The sequence below is a fragment of the Siphateles boraxobius genome, unplaced genomic scaffold (genome assembly GCF_051911475.1).
Source record: "Siphateles boraxobius isolate OS27281-9 unplaced genomic scaffold, OSU_SipBor_1 332, whole genome shotgun sequence".
Lineage (NCBI taxonomy): Eukaryota > Metazoa > Chordata > Actinopteri > Cypriniformes > Leuciscidae > Siphateles > Siphateles boraxobius.
Window position 1 is genome coordinate 7,158 of NW_027508956.1, and position 24,382 is coordinate 31,539.

The following is a 24,382-nucleotide window of genomic DNA, read 5'->3' on the forward strand; positions in this document are numbered from 1 at the left end:
GAGTGAGGCCTGGGACAGTAGAGCTCTCCAGCGCTGATGCCAGATTATTGATGTAGATGTTGAATAGAGTCGGGCTCAGACTGCAGCCCTGCCTCACTCCACGGCCCTGCTGGAAGAACGCGCTTCTGTGGTCGCTGATTTTCACCGCACTTTTGCTGTTGCTGTACAGAGATTTTATAATATCAAATGTTTTTCTGCCGATGCCAATTTGTAGAAATTTTCTCTCTCTCTCACAGTAGACAGTAGAGTGGGTGGATTCATGTTCTCTGTACTAAATATTGCTCCACAATCTGTATGTGACCACAATCTCGCTCTCTCTCGCTCTCTCTCGCTCTCTCTCGCTCTCTCTCGCTCTCTCTCGCTCTCTCTCGCTCTCTCTCGCTCTCTCTCGCTCTCTCTCGCTCTCTCTCGCTCTCTCTCGCTCTCTCTCGCTCTCTCACTCTCTCTCTCTCTCGCTCTCTCTCTGCAGGCGGTTCACATTAACAGCAGTGTGGATGAACGTGTCGAGCCCCTGGAAGAGGAGGACCACACATATGAACTGCTAGTCACCGCACAGACCAAAATCCCCAACAACACACAAAACAAGCGAGGTATGGACACTCTTACACATTTGCTACATGACTTTAGCATGGTGATGAGACCTCACACAAGCTTTATAGATTTTATTAAACATGAGCCAATTTGCACATGCCCCTTATAAATATATGATACTGTCATCACTGAAAACATGAACTACAACATTATGCTATGCTATAAGATCAGATGTTACATCTAGTCGTTCTTTGAAAGAATCAAAAAGTGATTTCAAAACGTTATTATTGTAAACTAAGACTATTAAAAATTATTTTTGATAATTGAAATGAAGCTGAAATAAAACAAGATATTAAATGAAAATGAGAAATGTTGGCTTGCAACTTAATGAAAACAAGTTGAAGTACTAAAATTACTAAAACTAAAATAAAAACGAATTAACCAGTTAACTGTGGTGTCCACTTTTTTACTGCCTTTTTTCCCTATCACATGTTTAGTAATCATTATAAATTAGGTATCATTTGAAAACGTAAACCCTCAAAATTCATCCTGTGAAAGCTGTTTTGAAATCAGACAATGCGTTAGCATGTAAATATTATTTTAAACCTTCAAGCCGGCTCCTCCCCCCTAGTGGGCGCTGTCATATTACAAAATGTACTGCTCTATTTTAGAATCAAATCTTTTTCAAATTTGACAAAACTCATATCGTCGGAGGACTGGGACTCGAGCTTCCATATTTGGTGACTATTTCGTGATAGAACTGATATTATGACAGAAATGTATTAATATTTGAAAGAGGAATGCATTAAAAAAAATCAATGAAATGTGGGTTTCACCCGGTGGCTCTTTTTGGTTTAGCGCCTAAACAAAATTTCTCAAAAAAGGTTAAAAAGTAGAAATATAAAAAGAAAACTAATATAAAGGACAAAAGCGCAACAAAATTACTACAACTTAACTCAAATAAATATGAAAACTGAAACTAATGCTAAAATAACACCGTTTCAAATGGATAGGGAATGTCTTATAAGTGAAGTCAATCAATATATCCCAAATTTATAGGACGTGACCTTCATTTGCTATCTTTGGTTGTTTATTTTATTGTTGACATAACTTGATGTCTTTATCTCCAGATGTGGACATCTCAGCCAAGTCTTCCAACAGTGTCCTACCTCAGGTGAGAAATATCGATTATTAGGCTTGTTCCAAAACCTCACTGCCTAATTCCTACATAGGCTTATAAGGCAACATCCCAACTGCTATGACACCTCATAAGTGAGTGATTTAAAGCGCTTAAGGCATTAACACACAATGCTTCACACAAGAGACTCGACTCAATGCATTCCAGCAGAGTTTAAAATTAGCATGTCACTAAGCTAATAGCTTGATACTCTTAAAACATAAAACTATGCAGCCCACACAATTATTTGTTGAAATAATACATTTTTAGTTAGATTTTTCAGTATTGAATGAAATATGCTTATGTATAATCAACATTTCTCTTGTTCGCCATCTTATATTTATTTTCAAAGGATTGTCTCCTTTGTGAAAGATACTGTACATGCTATGCTGCTAAAACAAAGTATATTAGGAGTTCAGGTCAGGACTCTGGAGTTACTCATGATGCCTCAAAATGCTGCCTGCATAGGAAGCAAATCGGTCACGCTGCCTGAACACTGTCTAGTGTGCAGTCAATTATCATCTGTATGCAGCATCTGTTGTGTGTGTGTGTGTGATTGCACATCTGATAAAAGCTAGAAATTCCTTAATGTGTGAATATTGGTGTTATTGTTGCAGCGAAAGACCGCCACACACATTGACCTACGACCTCCAGCGTCAAACACAAACACTCTGCAGCCGCCAGCTCCTCTTTTTAGCACAGGCCAGACGTCTGGAGGTAAGTGTGTGCATATGTGAACGCTCACTTCCTAATGACCCCGTAAACACTAAGAACTGGCCTTGACAATGTTGCTGCCATAGTAGAATAACAGTATAACAGATTAAACTACGATTTAGCAGCCAAATATGTATCAAACAAATTAGACTACATGATCTTTACTCTTTTAAATGCTTGCTTTCTGTATGCGACGTGTTCTTTTGGGCTGTATTTAAAGGATTATGTAGTATGTCATTCCTACGGAGACCCTAAAGGGACATGGGGAAAAACATGAAAAAACTTATGCATTTGCTTGCTAAACTTAAGCTTTCTCTGACAAATCTTGGCATTCACTCACATCAAGTTTTTTCTGAAAAATTCCATCACAGGTCTTTCAAATTCTGAATGCTGTATTTATTTATTTTTTGCTGTGGAACGCAAAATTTAGAAATGTTGAAGAATGTTCACACCGCTCCTTTCCATAGAATGGAAGTAGTGCCACCATCAATCTCCAATGACAAAAAATATCCTCATCACCATTAAACCACAATAAAAGTTTTCTATATTTCATTTTTGGGTGAACTATTCCAAAATATCTCCCAATTGTCAACAGTTTTGGAGCAAGAATATTGGTAGAATGGTAACACAAAAGTGGACATTTGTCCAGAGCATTTGTCTCTGTGTCCCTCTCTGATCCTCCTAAAGTCGTCACTCAGAAATCCTTGCCTAACTTAGAACAATGTTTACTCAGTGTAACACGACTCTAGTTAGCATTGCTGGCCAAGAGTTCAAGAGAAATGCCATTACGGCTTAGTTTCACTCTAAAGGTGATATAACGCCATTATATTGTAGCATGGTATAAAGTTCTTGTTCTAATATGGTTTGATTTTCATAGCATTGGTACGTGTGATAAATGCCAGTGTAAGTTATATGAAAGCCCCTGCACTCTCCTCGTGTTTCAAAACAAACAGCAGAGCGTCTCTCCTCGTCTCGTTGCCCTTCTCGTCCCTTAGACCTCAGCTGCCACCTCCACTGCCGTACTGCGCTCCGCACCTGTCAGTCACCCTGCAGGAAATCACTCTGTAGACACACACCAGCACACGCCCAAATAACAGGGTGTGAGCTTGTCATATTTCTCATGTCTGGCTCTCACAGCGGGAGCGATGTGTTGATGTATTGAGGACTTGAAGGAGGTTCTGACCTTAGTGCTTTGGAGATGAAAGCTTCATCCTGAGTGCAAAAGCATGTGTGTTTTAGACGTCCCTTCCCTCTTTTAATAAACGCTTCTCACCGTTGGCACGCACCTCCGAAGCTCTTAGCACTTAGCTGAGGAGACGCAACAGCTGAGGACTGAACTGAGCCTGTTACCCTAGAACTTTCTGACGGGTGACATTACTTCAGCTCATCAGATGTCAGCACTGCTCAAGTGTGCTTGGATGTGTTCAACTTGCTCAGTACAACACTATCTACATAGTGCACAGCCTTCTATTTAAAAAAAAAAAGAGTGAAATAATGTCCATTATTTCAGTGTAGTGTAGTGTGGTGCGGGTATGACGTCATTTTGTAGGACAACCGGCAGTTCGCATCGCACTGGCTCCCTCCAAAAATAGGATTTTTCCATAGGCTTTTGGATTAAAGTAGAAAACACGTTTTATCCATCAAGATAATCATCACAGATGAACCACTTTAATGAATTTTGAAGCCTAAATGCAAAGCAAAAAGCTATAAACGAACTACACCATGGTCACATGACTTCAACGTCACCGTCACTAAGCTTCCCACAACTCTCTCAGTTTTTACCTAAAAACATTTTCCCAGAGCGTTTGAGTTAGAATAGTTTATAAGAGCACAATTATAAGCATAATAAGGCAGTACAAGTTTACCTGTTCAGCGTGATGAGGTTTAATCTCCTCGACAGTCTCTGTAGTCTCTTTAGCCACTTGTTAGCATCCGCCTTTTTCCAGACGCGTAACGGCTTCAAAACATCATGAGTGGGGTAATCATGATGTATCTTATGTCGTAGAATAAAACATTTAAGTGTGTTGAGCTTCTGTTCACCGCAGACCTTATTTCAGCCATTTAACCAAAACCCCATTTACTGTAAAAAACACATTGACGTTGGGACGATGGAACCGGAAGTGCTAAAATAACTCTCTTCCGCGCTTTGGCCTACAAAGTGATGTCATACCGGCACCGCTCTGTAGACCGTATGTAGCCCCGCCCCTTTTCAGCGCTGCACTTGTTGTCTTTTGTCTTCTGGTTTGTATTTCCACTGCGATCTTACGTATTTATGAATGAAATACCCCTTTAAAATCTTCCCGGTCTACTGACATTTGTTATGACATCCGCTTCAAACATTACAAAGCTCGTGATAACTTCCGTTACCTCTACAATTAAGAAATCCACTTCACTAGCTGATTGCTCTTCTACAGCGATGCCATAGAAATATACAGAGCGACCGCAAAAAAACTAAGTTTAAAGACAATATTCTAAAGACGCTGCGCACTTCTTTCTTTGGCGCATAAGGTCTAATGTAGATAATGTGCTAAATTATGTAAGTTTGTTTTACAACAGGAAAAGTATGATAAATGTTATAGATACTTATACTTATTTCATTAAACACTGAACATGATCTGAAAAAGAGTTCTAGAAAAACCGCTTTAACTGATTGGTTTGAGATTATCTTCCAGACCAGCCTGAGCTTGTAGAACAACAAAGACCAGGAAATCATTTTAGGCTGGTTCAAATGCTGTGTCTTTAAAGCCTATGTTGTCTTATACATATGTGCTTTTCACTTTTAAACATGTTACAGTATGACATCGTTGGCAAGATGCTAACTTGAAACTCTGTTGGAAGTGTTAGACTTGTGTTATTCACATGGGACGGCTATTTGTGTGGCGAGTATTTAAAGGGTTTCAGATCCGTTTCAATTCAGTTAGCATGCTGCTTAAGGTGTACATTTGTTGTTACTAGGTGACTTTTTTTTTTAAACTTCTCCAGTCATTTCAATTGGAATCTGCACAATCTACAGTTTCCTGTGAGGGGGAAAAAATCCAGACAGATTTCACTCATGAAGTTAGTTATGCGACCAACAGAAAGCTGCTTGGTTTGAAAGTGACTCCTGTGTGAGCAGTGCTTCATATTTTTCTCCTGAAATTTCACAGAATTTCTCGCTAATGTGACCTTAAAATGTTACGTAGATAGCAGATTGTGAGGTGCTAGGTTTAGAAACAGAGCTACGGTGTTCTTTGGCTTGAAACATGTCCACAGTGCTTTTATTTCATTGAACATTGGATGATTTAAAACCCTGCATGCATTTAGTTCCTGGAAACATTGTTCCTGTTGTTAGAGTAAACATGGAAAATGCAGTCATTGTGTAGTGTTAACGCTAAAGCCTTGGGTTTGGATGGAGAACAGCACTGACTTCATCTTCTCCAGAGGGTCTTGCTGATTTAAAATGACGTCACGTATGCATACACAGACTGAAGGCCCAGTGTGTGTGGGTGTGTTTGGGTGTGTTGCATGAGAATGTGATTAGACTCATGGTTCTGGTCTTGTGTGTCTGAATGTCCCTCGGCACACACCAGTCCCTCACAGAGTGGGCGGTTTATTCACTCACAATTCCTTGGATAGCTTGAAATATGACCTAAGCTCTCAGGAGAGAGTTGTTAAGTTGGAGTTTATTGTAAACCAAACATTAGCACTGAAATGATTTAACTTTAACAGAAACTCTCACTGCCAAACTTAACGGATCTGGTTTAGCTTCAAGATCCACATTTTACGTTGGTAATCAAAAGGTGATTGATGGTGTGGTGTGAGAATGTTACAGAACTTGTTCAGGTCAATATCTACCTAATTTAGGATCTTCTACCATATGACAGATGGATTTTGTGTTTGATTGTTATTTCCTTGTCATCAACAACGTGAGATACGTGGAACATTCCTACTTGTTTTTTTGTTTTGTTTTTTACACACATGTACAATTAAATGGATAGTGCATTATATTAACACATTTCACAATTAACACATGTGCCTTATCAACTGCACTAAAGCTGGCATTAGCGTAAACTGTCCAAGTTCTCTCTTGTAATTGTACTTAGAGGGTTGGGCAAAACGTTTTGCCTTGAAAAGGGATTTTGGTTTAACTGCCAACATGTTTATAGGTAGTGTAATGGAGGCCAGCTAGTAAGAGCTGTGCTGGTAAACTTCACTCCCCTGGGGCCGGTTGCACCAGCTGTGCGTAAGTTACAACTTAGCCTAGTTTTGACGTAAATGGGAACTAAGTTACAACTTACGAACTACTAAATATTTTTACGTTGCACCATTAAACTTAGTTTAAACGTAACTCTACGTTCCAACGAAATATTTACGGCAGCCTCCGATAAGGAGTAACGGTTGGAATAAAATATCAGACAGACTAAACTGCATCAATAAGCTCTTCTTTTACCTGACAGACTTCAATTCTTTAGACATATGATAATGCTGACATTTACACTCGCTTACATTTCAAGAGAGAGAACATTATGTGAAAAGACAACTTTGTTAGCGGCTCTTTAACACCAACCCGTCCTAAACAGCGCCGCTGTGTGCATCAGTCCATGTTGTGCATGTCAAATATCAGTCATAATCCATAAACGTACTAATATCTTATGTTTTTTGTATCAATATTTATTTATTGATGCTTATTTCATTTCAAGTACAGTTTCTGAATGTTATTTACATATAAAAACACTTAAGTTATGATCAAGTATCGTATTTAATGGAAACTTATTTTTAACGTTAGTAACGTGAGGTAAAAGATGTTAGAATGAAGGATAAACTGAAATTCACGGCAATTCGACACAACTTCTGCTCACGTATTTGAAGGCGCTTCATCGAGGCTAAACGTCATAATATGCGACTATGCATTACTTTACGGAGAGCTTACGACCTACTAGCAACGTTCTGCCTTACGAACAAATGGTGCAACGGAATATAGTACAGAGTTAGTTACAAACTAGCTAGTAGTTACTAAGCCTCTAGTGTGGACTTTACATTCCAATTTAAGAAAGAACTTACGAACGGCTGGTGCAACCCTACCCTGGCCTTAAGTGGCATACTAGGGGTTGACGCTAGAGCAGGGTTAGCCAAACCGATTGGCTATTGTTTTCAAGTAATCCGAGCACCCTAATTAGGTGGTTCAGAAGTGTCTGATCACAGTTGGAGTTAAACTCTTGCACTGGAGGCTGTGCTCTTTAGAGTCCTTGTTAAGACCGCCTGCCTCCCATGTTGGTTGACCCTGGTTCAAATCCCGCTCTGAGGACCACTTACATTGGTGCCGTGACCCAGATGGAAATTAGGTTTAGGCGGGTTTGTGTTACATATGCCTGCTAGCAAGTTAACCCCACTTCTCTGCCTACAAGTGGCACACTTGCTTCATGCTGGTTTGAATCCCACTCGTAGTGGGAGGACTAGTTACACTAGCTGCCGGAATAATAATAAATCCTGTTTAATTGCACCAGAGAAGCTATGAAAGTAACAGTGTCACCCCCTTGAGGTTTTTTACTTCCAGTATTGAAAGATTCATGTCCAGTATTGTACAGGTGTATGTTTGTATACTTGCATACAGAATGTTTCTGACCTGACATGGCTGACTTGTTTTTCTGGTCATCAAACACCACATGCAACTGCAGGATATCTCTCTGGTATGGTGGCTGTTTGCCCAGCTATCTGGGTCATATCTGAATCCTATGGTTGGATTTATCTCATGATTTGTGTGTTTGCAGTGTTCTGTTTAGGCTAGAAACAGAGTCTACGCAAGAGCACAAGCACAGATGTGAATGTTGGCCAAATTGCAATTTTACATTCCCATACTTGCATTTTTTATAAGGGGCGATAGAGTTTCCTTGAAATGTCTGTCTAACTGCATCCAAAATGGCATACAGTCTGAGTAGCTACTATATAAAAAAACTAAAAAAATATGTTCTATATAGTATGAATGTGTGTAGAATGGACGTGCTACATCTGTCATGTTATCATTGTCATGTCACTTGGAGGCGTCAGTTGTTGTCGCGTCAATTCCATTCACAAAGCCTCATGGGATAGTAAAGTGCCCATCAGATGCACACTTCAGAATCTCAGTGGAAGTAGTAGGTCATCCAGGGACTCAAACCCAACAGTTTATGTATGAATTCGGACATACTACTATTTTAACATACCGTTTCCCCTTACTATATAGTAGGGAAGGCATCTTTGGATCTTTAAAAATAACTTTTTGTAACTAATTCGGCAAGATCCTTTGCTCCAGCATAACAGTTGTTGAACTTAGAGAAAACTCATTATAGAAGAAGGCGGTTTGAACTAATGTACGTTATAGTGCTCCCTGTGGTGATGCTGAGAATGCATCTCTCTCTTGAAATCAAGCTAGCAAAGAAGGGTTCATGTCCCTGCCTATAGTATGTTTCAGGCCAGAGAGAGAGTGCAAGAAGAGATCTGTAAGTGTGCTACTCCAGGACAAGGATTTTTCACAATCACAAAGCAGGGATTTAATTTTTAAGAACCCAATGCAGAGGTGTGGTAAAGAGGTGTTTGTGAGAAAGAGCGTGTGTGTTTCTTTGAATCATCTCTGTGGGATCCTGTTTCAGGCTTGCCACTCATAATGAAGGGAATCCTTAGTGAGGCATAACTTCTCTGGAAGCAAGCCTTATAAAGCTGTCTGCTTGTTAGGAGGGAGTGAGAGGGAGAGAGAGGGAGAGAGAGGGAGTGAGAGGGAGTGAGAGGGAGAGAGAGGGAGAGAGAGAGAGAGACAGAGGGAGAGAGGGAATAGAACAAGCAAGTCACAAACAGATCTCTATGGAGAAATGTCAGCTGCTTATAGACTGCGCTTGGAATTCTGTAACTCTGGCACTTTGAAATTGGTGAGCCCAACTTTCTTTCTTTCTTTTTCTCTCTTTTCCAGTCAGAAAACAATAACAGATCTGTTTTAGGCACTGGACAGTAGAGTGGGTGGATTCATGTTCTCTGTACTAGATATTGCTCCACAATCTGTCTGTAACCACAATCTCTCTCTCTCTCTCTCTCTCTCTCTCTCTCTCTCTCTCTCTCTCTCTCTCTCTCTCTCTCTCTCTCTCTCTCTCTCTCTCTCTCTCTCTCTCTCTCTCTCTCTCTCTCTCTCTCTCTCTCTCTCTCTCTCTCTCTCCTAACAGAGAGCTCATCGCATGGTCAGGATATAAGCGCTGCTGTTCCTGAGCAGTTCACTGGTCTGCTTCACGGTTCTTCGCCGGTGGTCGACTGTCGGGAGGAAGCATTCACACTGCCGTCCTCTACAGGGAAGTCCGGTGAGGCTTCCAACACTTCCACGTCTGCGAGCTCCGCTTCCCATCCCAAATCAGCGGTCATCGTGGAAACCATTCTCCAGGACACTGACCCCAAAGCTATCTACGCCACGGTCAACAAAGAGCCGCGAGATTCACCGAAACGCAACTCGCCGGCCCGCGATCCTCCGTTGACGAGAAGGATGCCTCCGCCGGGGGATCTGAAGCTTGCGCGTAGCCTTTCCAAGTCCGACTCCGACCTGCTGGTGTCCCCGCCCGGTGAGGAAGAGACGGGATTGGGTGGGAGAAGTGAGTCCGTGTCCAACTGCAGCACCGCCAAGAGAAGGCTGGAAAAATCACCGTCCTTCACTTCAGAATGGGATGAGGTAAGAGCTCCCCCAAGTGGCCTGGATGTACAGTCTTTCTTGCATGCTATACGACACACAAAAAATAGGAAATATCATAATTTCAGACACCAACATTTGTGCAAGAAATGCTATTGAGTGCCATTTTCCAAATTTCGGCAGAAAGATTTAAAATGTATTTGTTCAGGATGTCTGAATGTGAAATTGTTCTTTGTTGTGTATTCTTTAGCTCTTTGTGGCTGTTGTGAACTGGTGAACAGCCAGTTTGAGACTCACTTAAAGATCATTAGTTTAGGAACATTTGTTTCGGAAAAGAATTATTCCTAATTTAAAAGTAGTATTTTCAGTTTCAGTTTTCACTTAGGGGTATTACTGAAGGTAAATCTTTATTTTAATTGCAAGTGTTTTGGGGATGTTGATGGACTCGATCTACTCCATCTGTGTTTTGATCATCGTTCTGAACGTGATCCAGACGTGGTCTTTGACAAAAAAAAACACACTATTTTCTCTGTTCTTTTTTTTAATATATATTGCATATTCAGATATTCATACAATAAAATATTCTGGTTGCCTTGAAACTTTTGTGAAAATGATCAAAAATGCTGGCAACATTTTAAATGGGAAAGCGTTAATGGCACAGATAATTGTTAGTCGCTGAAGTCCATTGGGAAGTATGTTGGAGATGCAGGGAATGAATGGTAAATGGTGACCTTTTCAGTCCATCATTTCTCTTTGTGCTATGACTGAAAGGGAAATGTAAATGCAGAATTGGGTTCATACAAGCCATCCTCTCTTCCAGTGTAATATCTTATGCTGTCTGACAGCTGTTGTGGAATTTAAAGCTGAATTCCTTCTTTCCGTGTGACACCGTTTTGTACATGTTCTGTGGGTGTTAAAGGAATGCTCTGGCTATAGTACACCTCATCTTTGCTATTGAAGTTATTTCCAGTCTTTCCAGGTAAGTTTCACACAGTGTTCAAGCGTGGATACTTCCAAGATTTGAGGTGTTGTAAATTCCTTGTTTACATGGAGCTAAGCAGATTGTTTGCCAGACCATTGTCTTGAATCAGCAGAAGAACATACATTTGTCTCTTTCCAGTGGTCTGCATATGTTCACTGTAAAACGATAAAAAACGGCCAACAGCAGTCTAAACAAAAGACATCTGTTATGTTTTTACCTGACACTAGGTGCATGATAAGCCTCGTCCACTCAGAACAGTAGTCCCACTGCAAAACATAACTGTTTGGTTAATAACACACTTTTTTTAAATGAATGTAAGTGTTTTAATAAAATTATGAGTTTATCATTTCTACCTAAACACAATGAAAGTGAACAATGCTCACGTCCAGTTGAAGTTTTTAACCCTAACTGCAATTTTCGGTGTTGATTGAGCTTAACCGACCATTGCTTTAAAGATTGCATGTCCTGTTTGGGCATTTCTTCAAGAAGAATGTGAAAGGAAATGTCTGTTATCCAATCAGAATCAAGCTTTCGCCATTACCGTACCTTTGGCTTCAATCTGAAGATCTAGACATTGGATACAAACACTCAGGGACTCATGCACAGTTTCCATCTCCTGGTCTTGCACTCTTACAGACGAGACGGTCACAGGTAACAGAAGACTGTTGCCAAACACGCTCTAGTTCCACTCAAGTGTGCAAATTAGGGATGTGCGATATATCAGCCACCATATCGGTATCGGCCGATATATGATCATTTTTAATGTTATTGTTATCGGCCTGATAAGAAAATTTGGCCTATATATTAAAGCCGATAAATATTTCCTTCAGCTTCAGATGCGCACTGTTTGAATCACTTCAAAAAAGGAAAATACAGTTCAGTGCAACATGTGCAGCGCAAGTCTGTCATATCTGCTACATAACATTATAATAAGAACATTATAATTGAGTGTTCGGAACATGGCTTTTATTGGTGAGACTTTTGTTTTTGTAATCGGGCTCTCAAAATATATAGAATTTAGATTTATTGGCCAATATGTCGGTTATTGGCTTTCACATTTTTGGTTATCGGTCAAAATGTTCATATCGGTGCATCCCTAGTGCAAATGAACAGCTGAGAGATATCAGAGGCACAAACGCCATGATTGTTTTTGTCGTGAGGCCCGTGAGATACTCTGACTATCTATAAAATGGACCTAGCATGAAAAGTAGTTGAAATACATAAAATGTCTATATTTGATAATCTGTTGAAATATTCAATGGCATTAATACTATTTTTCTTTTTATTATTTTTTTTTTAAGTGAAGACGTATTTAACGGTCTGCCACATTTTGAACACAACTCTGTTACCAAGTGATTTCTGTTTAATTTTAAAAGTTGACTTTTGGCAAAATGGCAAAATCACACTATCAGGGTTTTAAACCTTTTTCACATATGTCCCAGATTTTGGTAACATGGTACCAAATATATTTTTTGGCTTTCTTGAGGTAGACAAACACGGCGTCTTGTGACGTACATCCGAGTGAAATGGATTATCAGAAAAGAAAATGTTGGATGGGATGTTCAATCCATTAGTTTCTGATGGATGGAGGCAGTTTTGAATGCGAGCTTCCAGATGATTGTAAGAAATGGACTAATACTTGTTTGGAGAAGTCCTGCAGACATTAACAGAGAGAAGTCTGTCTCTTCACTGGAAGATCAAGTTATGACATTTTGATTTAAAATTTGCTAAATGAAACATGCATGATGAATCGTTCACAATAAGATCTGTACCATTCAAAATAGAAATTTGGTGAATTTCCTTTTCATACAGACTTTAAGCACCTCCTTTCACTACCCATTTGTTGAAAAGGCAAAGAAATGATTTCTATTTGTTTTCTTATTCTTATTTTTAAGCTCTATTTTGCACCTTTGTAGAAAGTGTCTTATGTCATACAGTATTGTTTTCTCATAGTGTGTAACAAAGCTCAGGCAGAATTGTATTACACCTTTAAACAGTTTTTGGATCTGCTAGAATAGTAGCTTTCATAATGATCAACGCTGTGACCAAGTTTTTCTAATTTTATAATGGTTTCTCTGTCTTTATCATGACCTTATCACCATGACGATAACCTTACTCTGTGGGTCAGGAGACATGTCCTCTATACAATAACAACCTAATCTGATGTATTGAAGCATCACCTGTGGGGTGTCTTCACTTGAGACATTTTGATGTGAAAAGACGAGAGTTCAGGGAGAAAACTCCTGCTGATAACAACTGTGTTCTGCTCTTCATCTGTCGACCTGTGCTTTGCCTGTTGACTTGTTTTTTCTTCTTCTGCCTTTCCGTCTCTCACCCTGTTCGGCTGTTTCTGTTGCCAAGCATTTGAGATTTGTGTGGAATTTCTGCAGTGTTTAGTCATAACACATGCACACATGCACACACACACACACACACGCACACACGCACACACACGCACACAAACACACACGCACACACACTCTCTCTGTCTCTATTGCTTTCCTACTCTGTGTCCATGTTTGTTACTCTCTTCTGCCCTCTGCTGGAAAGGCCTACATCTATCTATCTATCTATCCATCTATCTATCTATCTATCTATCTATCTATCTATCTATCTATCTATCTATCTATCTATCTTTGTGTCTCTATCTATCTATCTATCTATCTATCTATCTATCTATCTATCTATCTATCTATCTATCTATCTATCTATCTATCTATCTATCTATATATCTATCTATCTATCTATCTATGTATCTTTGTATCTATCTATCTATCTATCTATCTATCTATCTATCTATCTATCTATCTATGTATCTTTGTCTCTATCTATCTATCTATCTATTCATCTATCTATCTTTGTGTCTCTATCTATCTATTTATCTATGTATCTTTGTGTCTATCTGTCTGTTTTGTGTCTCTATCTATCTATCTATCTATCTATCTATCTGTCTTTGTCTATCTATCTATCTTTGTCTATCTATCTATATATCTATCTATATTTGTGTATCTATCTATCTATCTTTGTGTCTCTATCTATCTATCTATCTATCTATCTATCTATCTATCTATCTATCTATCTTTGTGTCTCTATCTATCTATCTATCTATCTATCTATCTATCTATCTATCTATCTATCTATCTATCTATCTATCTATCTATCTATCTATCTATCTATCTATCTATCTATCTATCTGCTTTGTGTCTGTATCTATCTATCTATCTATCTATCTATCTATGTATCTTTGTCTCTATCTATATATCTATCTATCTATCTATGTATCTTTGTCTCTATCTATCTATCTATCTATTCATCTATCTATCTTTGTGTCTCTATCTATCTATTTATCTATGTATCTCTGTGTCTATCTGTCTGTTTTGTGTCTCTATCTATCTATCTATCTATCTATCTATCTATCTATCTGTCTTTGTCTATCTATCTATCTTTGTCTATCTATCTATATATCTATCTATATTTGTGTATCTATCTATCTATCTTTGTGTCTCTATCTATCTATCTATCTATCTATCTATCTATCTATCTATCTATCTATCTATCTATCTTTGTGTCTCTATCTATCTATCTATCTATCTATCTATCTATCTATCTATCTATCTATCTATCTATCTATCTATCTATCTATCTATCTATCTATCTATCTATCTATCTATCTATCTATCTATCTATCTATCTGCTTTGTGTCTGTATCTATCTATCTATCTATCTATCTATCTATCTATCTATCTATCTATCTATCTATCTGTCTTTGTCTATCTATCTACCTTTGTCTATCTATCTATCTTTGTGTCTCTATCTAGATATCTATGCATCTTTGTGTCTATCTGTCTGTTTTGTGTCTGTATCTATCTATATTTGTGTCTCTATCTATCTGTCTGTTTTGTGTCTGTATCTTTCTGTCTCTCTGAAATCAATCAGATTGTTTGTTCAATATAGTGTTTCAGAATGTTTTTAAGAAACGGGGACTTGTGAAGAAACAGAAAGTGTTTTCTGTCGACAGTAATTGATTCTTTCCATGTGAAGGGAGACTATAACAGCTGTGGTTGAAGGTCCTACAGCTTCTGAAAACAGCCAACAAACCCCTCAGAGCCCATGATGAAGTTTGATTCACTTCTCTCCCTTTGGATCTGTGAGAATCTTTATTATCATGCTTTTATTGAAGAGCCTCAGCAATTGCTTGATAGTTTCAGACGGTGGAATCAACTGAACCGAGTCATCATGAAATCAAAATCAACTCGTTTCACTTTCTGAATTCATTGAGTATCCAAAGTCTGAGTACACATTGAAAATCTTATTTAAACCTGAAATCAAATAAGTTTTCATAATCTAAACAATTTTTGATGGGTAAAAACAGATCTCTCTCCACTCCACAACTGCGTCATTAGATATCTTATTTCACTCAGAAATATGTCACATATCAGATGCAACATGAATGCAAATGTTCAATGTTGACGTTGAATCAACATAAGCATCTTCTCTGCCGTCTGTCTGGATTTATATCCATATGTTGTCTCTGTTTGAGCAGTCTCTCTTGCCGTCTCAAATGTCCGAACAGCAGCCTGTCATCATTCCTGTTGTGTGTTTTCTCTTCCTCCTCCCCCAGCGGTCACGGCTGGCTGGCCCGGGACACTTCGCTGCCCTGAGTGACAGTGTGTGGGTGCAGGAACGCACAACGCCCATCATTTTCCCTCTGTGTGTGTGTGTGTGTGTGTGTGTGTGTGTGTGTGTGTGTGTGTGTGTGTGTGTGTGTGTGTGTGTGTGTGTGTGTGTGTGTGTGTTCTTCCTCTTCACACTCGCGCACACAATCTCACACAAAGTCTAATTTTTCATACAAAGGAGATTTTGACTTGCATGAGTTTGTGTGTGTGTGTGTGGTGGTAAGGGGGTTGTGAGGGAAAGGCAGCTCATGCTAATTCAGGCTGTCTCAGGATTAGACTGAACGGGACCGTGTGGGAAGCTCTCTGTAGGGGCCAGTAAGTTTAGGAAGGAGGTCCGGTCTGAATGTGGAGATGCAGTCCGCCTGAGGGAGTTAAACGAGGGAGTCGTTGGTTCGCCCGGCGTCCCGCTCAGGCCGAATGGCTGCCACCCGACCAGCGTTTGTGAGTGCGCTTTGTTTTCTACCTATCAGCTGCTCTGCTCGCGTGATGACGCTGTTTAAAACAGTTGGCAGGTACGTGGGATTTAATGCTGACGTCCACAACTGTCTCGTGGTGCAAGTCTTGCGAGGATCCAAGAATATATTTGGGGATGTAGAGATGGATGTAGTATTTGCTTGAAAACACAAAAAGCATGATGTCATTCAATGACGTCTTGACCGATCTTTTCTCTTTCAATTCTGGTCTATTGTATATTTACTGTGTTTACTCCAAATGCCAATTTTAAACCCTTAACATCTTTTTTCACTTTAAAACCCCCGCAATATTTTACGTTTTAATGATAAGCAAACAAAATAGACTTCTGTAGTAAAATGAACTGTTTGTAGTTTTAGATGAATGTCACACATTTCAGTGATTAGCATACGAAACAACTTTTGTAAATTAAAGGTTTCTTTTTATTCTGACAAAACACAATGTTTCATATTTCTTTAAACATTTAAAAATTTCAAGTTTTTAGAATATGAAATGGACTTTCATAAGATTTACCAGTTGTTCATGAAGATTTAACAGGGCTTTATCAGTGTTGGCTATGATCTGAATTGATATTCCTAAACCAATTTTGTTTGCATTAATGGTTAGCATACAAAATGGATATTTTTAAATAAATGTTTTCTATATGCTTAATATATTTCTCTAAACTTTAAAAAGTTTCAGCGGCTTAGATTACCCAATGAACTTTCGTAAAAATGAGCATTTGTTGCGCCAGAACATGTTTGCCAGTGCTTGCTGCGATTATAATAACCGTAAACTGACCTATTTGGCATGTTTAAGTGACTAGCATACGAAACAGACTTCCGTAAACAAGATTTCCGGTGTGTCGTGCCAGAACATGTTTTTTGCCAGATGTAACATTGTTTACGGAGGCTCTTCCGGACAGATCTGATCCGTATGCTGTGATGATTAGCAAACAAAACAGATTTTGTGTGAAGATTTTACATTAGTATTTTTTCACCTGTGTTTGCTGTGATAATTTGCATGCTTTAAGATTAGCATACAAAATAGATTTAACGCAAAGTTTTTCCGTTTGTTGTGCCAAACCTTTTTCCGCCATTGTTTATTATGATTTTGATATCCTTAAACTTTCTAAAACTTATGAGATGCATTTTTTTGACGATTTGCATGTAAAAATAACTTTCGTAAGTAAGAGTTTCCAGTGGTTGTGACAGAACGCTTTTTCACCAGTGTTTGATTTGATTTCAGTTCATATTCCTAAAGCTGCTACAAATTGTAAGACCAATTTTGCAGGCTTTAATAATTAGCATAATATAGATATCATTAAATAAGACCTGTACGCTTTTTTTTTTTGCCAGTGTTTGATATATTTCTATAAACCTTTAAAAATTTCAATGGTTTAGAATACGAAATCTGACTTTCAGAACATGTTCTCAATTTCTTGCTGTGATTTTAATTTCCCTAAACTGACCAATATGGCATGTTTAAGCAATTAGCATATGAAACAGACCTCCGTAAACAGGATTTCTGTTTGTTGTTCCAGAACACTGATTGATAGATTTTTTTTTTTTTTTTTGTGATATAACATTATTAACAGAGAGAGACTCTTCTGGACTGATCTGATCTGACTTGCTCTACTTGCTCTTGGTCGACTGGCACCTGTCTTTGCAGGAGTCTTTCTGAGTTTGGACTCGATAAATGGATGGCAGCTTGGCTCTTTTGTGACTGGTTTTTGCCCTTTTGTTCGCCCATGCCAGCCTTGCCAGATGCCTGGGGTTTTTGTGTTCGTCTTCAGAATAGATAACTGCTGTGCCATACTACAAACACACAATCCTCCCCGTATGAACCTCACGGCTCAGCTATACTTCAGCTGTCGACCTGTGACTCCACCGCGGCCTTTGACTCGACTATTGTTTGAGCGGTTTACCATTAAGAGGCCCTCACACTGAATCTCACTCTCTCTCTGGCCCTGAGAATCAATAACATTTGTTTTGGTGTGTGTGTGTGTGTGTGTGTGTGTTTGTTTGAGTGTATCTTCTCTACTGAGGTGCATTAATTTTGCCTTCTGGCCTACTGATGGGAATCTCAATTGTGTTTTCATTACAATTTTCATATTGAATGAGGTGTGTGTGTGTGTGTGTGTGTGTGTGTGTGTGTGTGTGTGTGTGTGTGTGTGTGTGTGTGTGTGTGTGTGTGTGTGTGTGTGTGTGTGTGTGTGTGTGTGTGTGTGTGTGTGTGTGTGTGTGTGTGTAAAAACTGCTTGCTCAGAGGCTGAGCAAAATCTGTGTTATGTTTTCAATTATGTATTTCCTGTTACGCCCTTTGGGTTTGAAGTAGGTCGTTGAATGGAGTCAGTGTTGTTTTATAGGATAACCACACAAGCCATATTCTTCTTGCATGTCAATGAGCCGAAATCTAATGTCACACTGAAGATCCAACGAAACATTTCATTAGTGTAGACCGCTGAGCGCTTCACTAAAGTAATCCCCCTCAACCAGTGTCTGTCACTTCTGGTCCTTTGAACAGCGCTGTTGACAACTGAAGGCAGCTTCACCTACGAACTCTCATTACACTAAATAAAATCACTTTTCTGAGAATGCAATATGATATGGTTCATTAAATCTGAGTTAGGACATTTTGTTGCTCGCTTCGGTTCTGTTTCTGTCTCTTGTTCTTAGCCTAATATTTCCAACAAAAACTGTCAGGAAATAAATGTCAACTAGGGGTGTGTGATATTGGCAAAAATTGGTATCTCTATTTTCTTGGATTTCATCGATATTGATAGTTGAACGACATTTTGCTGAGTGTGTTTATTGTGTTGGTACCTTGTCAGGTTTGCGACTGCAATGGACAGCTGACTCCGTAAGTTTTTGATATTTTTCATATTCTGTGGTGGTCAGTTCACAACGGTGACAGAAAGAAATGATCTTTTTTCCAATAAGTTTAAACCGGTACCTTTTGTAATTGTACCTTTTATAAAGTCCATTTTTTTCTAACCTAAATAAATGTATGCATTTTCTTTTGTCCAAATTCTTACATTTAATCAAGTTAAATTAGAATAATAAGACAATCTAGGGCTTTACAATGAAATGAAATCACTATTAAGAAAATTCATCTTTGCAATGCAGAGGAAACACAGAAGCACTTCAGAGGGACATGCATGCATTTAACCTGCAAATAATGATACAAATAATGATACAAATAATGTGTTGATGTTTTAAACGTAAAACATTGAATATTGGCATTTGAAATAATTTTAAAAATGAAAAAAAAAAAAAACTTTAAATATATAATTAAAACCACCAGTAGGTGGCAGCAAGTGACTGTTAATGAGTGGGTCATTGAGTTACAACTGATTCATTTAAACAGCTGATTCATTCAAACAGCTGATTCATTCAGGAACGAAGCATTCGACTGTCTAAATGAGTGAGTCATTGAATCATTCATTCAACAGTTTCGTTCATCAAATAATTCATTTTTGTCCCTTATCTTGAATATTGGGTGGATTCTAAATGCATTTTAATAGACTAAATCACGTAGTGAAAGTGTGCACTCTAAATGCTCACACACACTAGTCTAACCTACTAGACTACATCACATACTGCATGCGTGCACTCTCTGGGTGTGTTTTTGTAAAGTGAGGGATTTACTCGATAATGTCAGATCGCATATCTTTAAAACAACAATTACATTATCGTAGACAATATATATCGCACACCACTGCTGTCAAAAAAATATTTTTTTGCCATAGAAACATTAGAGGTTTTTTCTTTTGAACTCTCTTAATAGATTTTTTATTAAATACATTTTAGCAGATCTCATGGTTTCCCCCATCTTTTTTCCATAATTTCCTGTCATTTCTTCTATCCCTATCAATAGATTACTGCAGGATGACGTCAGAACCCGGCAGACTAATTAAGTTATGTTTACCACAGGCTTTATTTGACTCATTAATTGAAAACCCCCATTATAAATCCCCATAGGAAAGTCTCGAAGGAACCAGCGGCGAATTAGTCTTTCGGGTTCTGACGTCATACCTGAACCACTCTATACATGTGGAAGAAAGGCAAACAATAAAACTACAATAATAACTTTTGGTTTGGGTCTGTTGCTGAAATCTGGTCACCAGTCAGAGCTAGAATTTACTTATATTTTACTACCATGTGTATAGCTGGTTTGGTCATCATGATATTGTAGCTGCAGATTTCTGTTGAATTTAAACAGCTGTCATTCACAAGTTCTATACTTTCCCACCTGTTATTTGCATGTTTATTAAATATTTTACCTAATTTTTAAATGTTCTCTACTACCACTAAGGTACTGTCCAGCCTGATTGAGCATGTTTTTATCATATTTAATCCCATTGCACAGAATTTTGCCTCTTTCCTCACTCTCATCGTCCTACAGAAGTATTCTTTTACAATGCACTGCTATTGTTATATACTTTAAAGCTGACTTTATGTTATTTTTAGGTGTGTGTGTGTGTGTGGTGAGCTGTTTTGCAAACACATGCAGTATACTGTATGATGCAAGCTCTCTTACTGATGCAGAAAACATTTAATTATTTCACTCATTTATTTCCTTTGCCTGAAATATTTCTCAGTTTGGTTCATTAATTGAGCCGTGCATAATGTGTGTGTGATTATAGCATGCGTTTTCTTATTTGCATGAGACTTATTTTCATTAATAAATGCTTACAGTGCAGACTTACAATCCAACCGTAGTAACACACAGTACAAATATTAGATAAGATTTTATGGGTAAATATGTTTAAGGCCTGGTTTCACAGACAGGGCTTAGATTAGGACTTAGTTCAATTAGGACATTTAAGTGGCTTTAATAAAAGTGCCTTAAAAACATAACTGTGGATCTTGACAAAACAATTGCTCTGACATATTTTAAGATATTCGTTCAGTTAAAACAGCTCAAACATGCATTTTAGTCTGAGACTAGTCTGAAGTCTTGTCTGTGAAACCGGGGGTAAATGTCATATTGCAAAAACATAATGGTCCTAAAATAGCTCAATTTCATTATGCAGAATCAATTTCTTGACAGGCTTTGGGAGATTCACCCAGTTACATAAGTGTTTTTGTAACGTTTGCTCTGGTTAACTATACTTGTGACACATTTCACTTCAGACAAATGAGCATATGTTGACATAGACATCAGTTCGTTATTCATTGTAATTTCTTTTCCAATTGTGTGATAAGGTCAGCAGACACACTGATCATATTGAAGAATACTGATGTAGATAAATAGAGACTTTGCATTTTAAAACAAGAGGTAAAGCATTTGTGTTAAAGAGAAGTTTGGGTTTGTTGCTGTAAACCGATTATGGGGATCACTCTAATGTGACTCTACTGGGGGGGATTTTTTTTATTTTATTTTTTATTACAATTATCTCACCTAAATGGTTGATCCCTTAGTGTATATGATTTTTTTATTTACATTTTTTATACAATTGATACAATTATATGTTGAATTGTATTGTTTTGAAAGATACTTACAAGTGTACAAGGTGTACAACTGTGGTGCAAGATGGTGCTATTGGCTCATATGCATTGCTCAACAACCTACACCCGGTGAAAGGCAGTTTGATTTCATTTCTACAGTTTCATTTTAAATAAACTAAATACAAAATTTGAAGTGCAGTCAGGTTCAATTTTGTTGTTCACCAAATCTCAGGTCAACAGATTATCACTCTTTAGGAAGCAAGCACTCATTCTGATTCAGGTTTTGTCTTCTAAATACAGCTAGATTCATACCTACATGTTGTTTGGTTTACTGTGGTAATATTTTAAGCACTTAAGATGTATGTTACGGGTGGATGTCTGTCAAATGAAAGGTATTGATCGTGTGCGTCTGTGCTGCCTGTAATTGTGATTGCGTTATGAAGAACTCTGGCGCTCAACACATTATTTAAGGCTGTTGCGTTCATTAGACCATTGATATAGAAACTGCTGTTATGAAATAAGTTTTGTTCATATTAGGGCTGACTTCTAATAGTCGAGGATTGGACGATTCGATTCGGAGAGGTCTGATTTGACTATGAACCTCATAGTCGAATAGTAGGGAAGTGTTATTTAACATAGGGGTGTGACGGTTATTATGTAACGTGAGTCCGACGGTTATAGTTGATCACCGTCATTAGAACTCTATAATTGCCAAAACCGTGTTATTAAAATATTTTTTACAAAACATTTTTATCATAGAGAATGTTTAAATACTAATATCATCTTACGAGGGAAACGGAGGCGGAGTTAGTGGTGCTTCTGAGTGCTGGAGATGATTCGGGAGAGCTCTGTGCACCTTTACCAATCAGAGCGCGCGCTGACACGGAATAAAGCCTTGTTTATACCAGACGCGTCTGCACAAGAGCGAAGGTGCGCGCGGCAAAAAATGACGCGTTGGGTGCGCAACACCCCATTTCGCTTGGCTGTGTGCACAGCTTTTTTTGTAACAGCGCGCGCGACGCCGCATCCAAGGATGAACGACTTCAAGCCGAATCTGCTCGAGCATGTAGCTACGTCTCACCGTCACGCAGTTTGCGCGTCTAAATTGCAAAGTTCATTGCAAAGTTTTTTTGGTTTTGTTTACTGTCTGTGATTTATTTAAAACAAAGCACGTTCATTGGAACGTTTTTTGTTTGTTTGTTTTTTGTTAAGGATTCAATTAATGGAAAGCACATTCACTTCTAGTTGTCTTGCTGTTCATTTTAAATAAACGTAGAGCGAGTTGTCCTATAACAGACGAACAGTTATTCAACCGAACGTCTAGCTGCTATCTAAAAAAAAACCAAAAAAAACTACCAGTCGACTACGGCAAAATCTAACGAATCAGATTCGACTATGAAAATCCTTATTCGAAAACAGCCCTAGTTCATATACAGAATATAGTTTCGGTATAATTTTATTTTACTGTGGGTCTGTGGCCTTGTTACACGTTTCATGCAGTTAATTTAGTAACAACTATAAATAGAGTAACTGACCCTAAACCTAACCTTAACCCTATAGTAAGTACATGTAATTAATTAATATTACTCAATACTTACTGTAAAATATAATATAATTACACTGAAACAAGGACACCTTAAAATAGTGTAACCATCTGTTCTGTATAGAGCGAGAGAGAGAGAGAGAGAAAAATAATGCACAATACCCACAATCCCATGCCATTTATACTAACATTATATGAGCAATCATTGACAAACTGTTATGCATTGACAACTATCTATAACAGTGTGAAATTTTGTAAAAGAAAAGTGAATAGCTGTACAATCTTCCATTCATGCGCTGTGAGCGCTCTAACGCTCTATCTATTGAAAATGAGAAAACCGCTGTGGGACGGAGGGATGTCAGACATAACCGATGACTCGTCTTTCTTTTGATGGATTCTGGATGAGACTGGAATGAGAAAACTTCAAACAGCTTATCTTTAAATCAAAAATACTCCCCTGTTGTAGAAGGAGCCAAATTGCAGTTATCTTCGGGATCAAAGCATTCCCACTTTCCTCGTTCCCAGACTGTTCATTTTTTTTGACAGCCATTCAAGTGTTTGTGCGTCTTCAAAAGGGTTTATTTCTGGAAACATGGGTCACTGAGGTGCCAAACCCACCTGGATGTCACGTTTATATTGAAATCCCATTAACCGTATTAAAGGGTTCCTCAATAGTGCCATTGTCAAGACTCAAACATTGTTCTCCCAAAATAGCATTTGAACAAAAGTTGGTTTTCTCCCTGCAGAGACAGAGGCATTCCCTCTCTATTCCATGGAGACGTCGGCCGTCCCAAAGAGTAAGATCCTCCACACGTCCCTCTGTCTTCCTGCGCACCTCTGCTGTTCCTCTGCTCTTTACTGCTGCTCGCAAGCGTACAGGACCAACCTTTCTGGATGGATGTAGAAAAGTTAAATAGAGATGTGCTTATATTTTTTAAATGAATGATTCTTTACTCATCCTCATGATGTTCCAGTGTTCTTAAAGTTAAAGGGACAGTTCACCCAAAAATGCATATTCTGTCATTATTTATTCACCCTCATGTTGGTCCCAAACCTGTGTGACTGACTGACTTCTGTGGAACATTAAAAAACATATTTTGTAGCATTTTGGTAACCAAGCGGGTACAATTTATTTTCTTTTTTAAACATAAATCCCCAGACTTCCATTATATTTTTTTAAACATATGGTGAAAGTCAATGATCACCGAAACTGTGGTTACCAAAATTTGTTTTAAATA

General features: G+C 38.3%; 1 protein-coding gene across 1 annotated transcript in view; it reads left to right on the top strand.

Annotated features, from left to right (window-relative positions):
- Nucleotides 1–259: 259 nt before the first annotated feature.
- The window catches only part of LOC143701967 (ankyrin repeat and SAM domain-containing protein 1A-like), a gene marked incomplete at its 3' end in the record, with an annotated part of 44,450 nt that continues 20,327 nt past the window's right edge, over nucleotides 260–24,382 (top strand). Inside the window, exons 1-6 of the mRNA XM_077195632.1 lie at nucleotides 260–292; nucleotides 470–590; nucleotides 1,662–1,705; nucleotides 2,326–2,425; nucleotides 9,589–10,082; nucleotides 23,891–23,941. Of these exons, the coding sequence (XP_077051747.1) occupies nucleotides 260–292; nucleotides 470–590; nucleotides 1,662–1,705; nucleotides 2,326–2,425; nucleotides 9,589–10,082; nucleotides 23,891–23,941 (843 nt within the window). The remainder of the gene's footprint in view (nucleotides 293–469; nucleotides 591–1,661; nucleotides 1,706–2,325; nucleotides 2,426–9,588; nucleotides 10,083–23,890; nucleotides 23,942–24,382) is intronic.